A 3,898-nucleotide genomic window follows, 5' to 3' on the forward strand; every position below is an offset into this window, starting at 1 on the left:
TACACAAAATGATTCCAATTTCAAAGCAATAAATGACTCACTCTTCAAATGGTAAGTAACTCAGGTTTTTACACAAAATGATTCCAATTTCAATGCAATAAATGACACGCTCCTCCTCAAATGGTAAGCAACTCAGGTTTCTACACAAATTAATTCAAATTTCAATGCAACAAATGACTTGCTTCTCAAATGGTAAGTAACACAGGTTTCTGCACAAAATCATTCCAAATAGTAAGTAACATAGGATTCTATACAAAATGATTCCAATTTCAATGCAATAAAGCTAGGGACACAATGAAATTTTATTACAAATTCATGACATATTAAAATTGGCCTACCGCCTCACACATGATCCATTGCAATGCGCAATTAATTTAATTATTTTCAATAACCTATGTGTGAGGTAGTATTCTAACTTGAAAATATTGTGGAATCATTATGATTTTTTTGTTGTGTTCCTCGAAAGACTTGCTCCACAAATGGTAAGTAACACAGGTTTCTGGACAAAATGATTCCAATTTCAATGCAAAAAAGCTAGGGACACAATGAAAGCTTATTACAAATTCAAAAAAATTTAAAATTAGCCTACTGCCTTACACATGGTTTATCACAATGTGCAATTGATTTATTTATTTTCAATAATCTATGTGAGAGGTAGTATTCTAATTTGGAAATGTTGTGAAATTTTTATGATTTTCTGTTGTGTTTCTTGAAAGTCTCAACTTCTCAAATGGTAAGTTTCATCCTAATCTTTCCCTCTTATTCCCTATAAAAACCACCTCTCACCAACTCAATGGACCAAACCAGCATACACATACATTCAAAGAGAGAGATGGCAATGCACTTCAATACCAACATCTTCCTTTTGGCTTTCTTTGCCATTACTGGGATTCTCTTTCCCAGTGACAACAACATGGTTGTTGGCCAAGGTTGTAAAGCTGATGTGGTGAATTTGGTAAACAACTGTGGTATGTTCGTTTTAAGGTTAGCGCCAAGGATAGATCCATCTCCACAATGCTGCGCTGCTGTCCAAAAAGCAAACATTCCTTGTGCATGCAGCCGAGTAACCAGTGAGACTGTGAAGGCACTTGACATGGACAAAGTGGTCTTTGTAGCAAAGTTCTGTGGCAGGCCATTGCCCCCTGGGTCTAAGTGTGGAGGTAAGAAACTCTTTATATATGAAGCATTTTTTAAACAATAGTTTTCAGTGTTTAAACAACATTACACATATTTTTACGTATTTTTTCACTCACACGTATTTCTAAAAAATACAAATAACGTTACTAGAACAACATTACCAAACGCCCCTATGTTTTCTACAAATGTTAATCCAAACACGCATAGTTCAACATATTTTAGACCTAAATAAAACGGAAATTATTCCTTTTTGTTTTTATAGTTTTGATTTGTAATGGTTCACTGGAGGTCACTGTGACCTATGGCTTAAGTAGTTAAGTTGCTTACAGTCGTTTATTATGAACCGCAATTTGGATTTATACATGTTTTGCTTATCTCTGATTACATCTATTACAGCGTACAATGTCCCACCAGCAGCGTATCTTGGATGAAGAGACTGCTTGGAAATCTATAAATTGCGACTTTTGTAATGTTACGGATGAAAAGATGGCATAAATTTGTATCATTAAAATTTTCTGCCGTGACTACATTCTCATATGAATTCTTTAAGTTTACCGTCATTGATATATTAAATCTCTCTAAATGGGAATAACCCACTCTCTTTTAAAGGAAATTTAATATATCACTGTGTAAGGCCACTCTCTTGTGAGAGATTTGATATATCACTGTGACATAAAATAAAAAGGCCAAAATGCATAACTTATCGTCTAAGTTTCACTTTTTTTTTTTTTTTTTTTTTTCATTTTAATCCTTTAAGTTTGAGTTTTATCATTTCAGTTTTTTATGGCCTATTTGAATGGAGAGGGGAAAGAGGGGGAGTAAAGTAAAGTTGACTAAAAATAAGTTAATTTTGTGTTAAATCTACTCTACTCTATTCTACTCTACTTCCCCTCAATCCAAACTGACCATTAAGTTCCATTTATTATCAATTGACTCCTCCGTTTCTTGAAGTTTACCGTCATTGATATATTAAACCTCTCTACAAGGGAATAACCCACTCTCTTGTGAGAGAAATTTAATATATCACTGTGTAAGGCAACTCTCTTGTGAGAGATTTGATATATCACCATGACATAAAATAAAAAGGTCAAAATGCATAATTTGTCGTCAAAGTTTCACTTTTTTTTTTCATTTTAATCTTCTAAGTTTGGGTTTTATCATTTCAGTCCTTTAAGTTATATTTATTACCAATTGACTCCTCTGTTAGTATTGTATTACTTTCTGCCATCCACTAATCAAAACGACGCAATTATGGAATTTTTTTTTTTATTTCTTAATTTCAAAAAACTGAAAAATGTTAATTAAAAAAAAAACCATAAACTAAAGGGTTCAGGGAACGACCTCGTTCCTAGCCCATTGAGAGACCCTATGCTATTAGAGCTTTGATTCTTGGTGAGCCAAAGATGGAATAGGTCTTGTGCATTTCTGGGATGGTGATGATTGAGAGCTGTGATCAGACATTAGATATTGCTTGCTGGTGACTGCTTTTGATTTCTCACTGCCAATCATGAAACAAGAATTACATGTAAAGTTTCAGTCTTTCGCACCAAAGAAATTAAAGTGATGCAGAGAACAATATCAGAGATACATAACTGAGAGCTATCCTGTACTAAATAAGCGTAATTTACTCAGAAATACCATGAGTTGCTGCAGCCTGCAGGTGACTGTCTCAAAGGTTAGAAGCAAAAAGTTTTTTTTTTCCTAGAAAAGTACTACTGTAATGCTCTTAGCTTCATTTTGGTTAATGGTCGATAGTAACTAACAGAACACCAATGGAAGACTTAATTGAGGAATGAATAAAACTTAGAGAATTGAAATGGCAAAACTTAAATTTAGAAAACTAAAATGTGAAACTTAAAAAGTGAATTTCGCATTTTGGCCAAATAAAAACTAATGATTTAGGTGGTAATTTCGGTCCCATTGGGGCCCTTTTTTTTTATTTGTCAAAATCCTAGACTAGAATAGACCGAAAAGGTGGAGTGAACAAGTTTGTCCGATTGAATTCAGTTCAATCAATTGCAGTTTGGATAAACAATTAAGGCGCACTATTGGGCTTGTAGTTTTGGGCCTTTATCCAATCAATTTTGAATCCTTTTTATGAAAAAATCAACACATTTGACATTTGTAACCATTAGAAATATCAGATTTGTAACCAATATAAATTCAATGGCAATTTGGAGTTTTTTCCAATTGGTTTTTTTTTTTTTTTTTTTAAATAAAAATAAAAATAAACCAATTTGGAAAATTATTATTAATGAACTAATTATAAAGATCAAATCAATGATAATATTATTCTATATCTCGTTGTCAAAAAAGATCCGGGATCACATTCCTTCTACATAAAAATAAGTAAACAAATAAATAATAATTATTGGTTTACATGTTTTTTTTTTATAAGGGTTTACATGTTTTACTCTTACCAAAGAATATAACAAAACTAAAAAACTTCTATGCTTTAGACTTGCAAGTTACAATATAGACCACCGAACAAGAGCCTTGTAAATTAATTGGCAACTTCTTATGCACAAAGTGCTTAGAGGTCTAGAGAAAAAAGGATTCAAGCTACTAATTAAATATCTATAAAAAAAATACACCACCATATAAATTCCAAATTTTTGAGAAGATTACTCGCAGGGCAATGCCCCTTTTTTCTTAAAAATACAGACTCCTTATGTCAAAATCAGAAACCTCTTGCTTAACAATAATCAAAACCTCATTCATCCTCCAATCTAATAACATCAAGAGATGGATTGAGGAGTCT

The 3,898-nt window shown here is 32.5% G+C and overlaps 1 protein-coding gene across 1 annotated transcript; it reads left to right on the top strand.

Annotated features, from left to right (window-relative positions):
- Positions 1 to 832: 832 nt before the first annotated feature.
- Positions 833 to 1,568, top strand: LOC142616891 (uncharacterized). The gene is made up of 2 exons (XM_075789646.1): positions 833 to 1,160; positions 1,534 to 1,568. The coding sequence occupies exons 1-2, from the start codon at positions 833 to 835 to the stop codon at positions 1,566 to 1,568; spliced, it is 363 nt and encodes a 120-aa protein (XP_075645761.1).
- The last annotated feature ends 2,330 nt before the right edge of the window (positions 1,569 to 3,898 follow it).

The sequence above is a fragment of the Castanea sativa genome, chromosome 11 (genome assembly GCF_040712315.1).
Source record: "Castanea sativa cultivar Marrone di Chiusa Pesio chromosome 11, ASM4071231v1".
Lineage (NCBI taxonomy): Eukaryota > Viridiplantae > Streptophyta > Magnoliopsida > Fagales > Fagaceae > Castanea > Castanea sativa.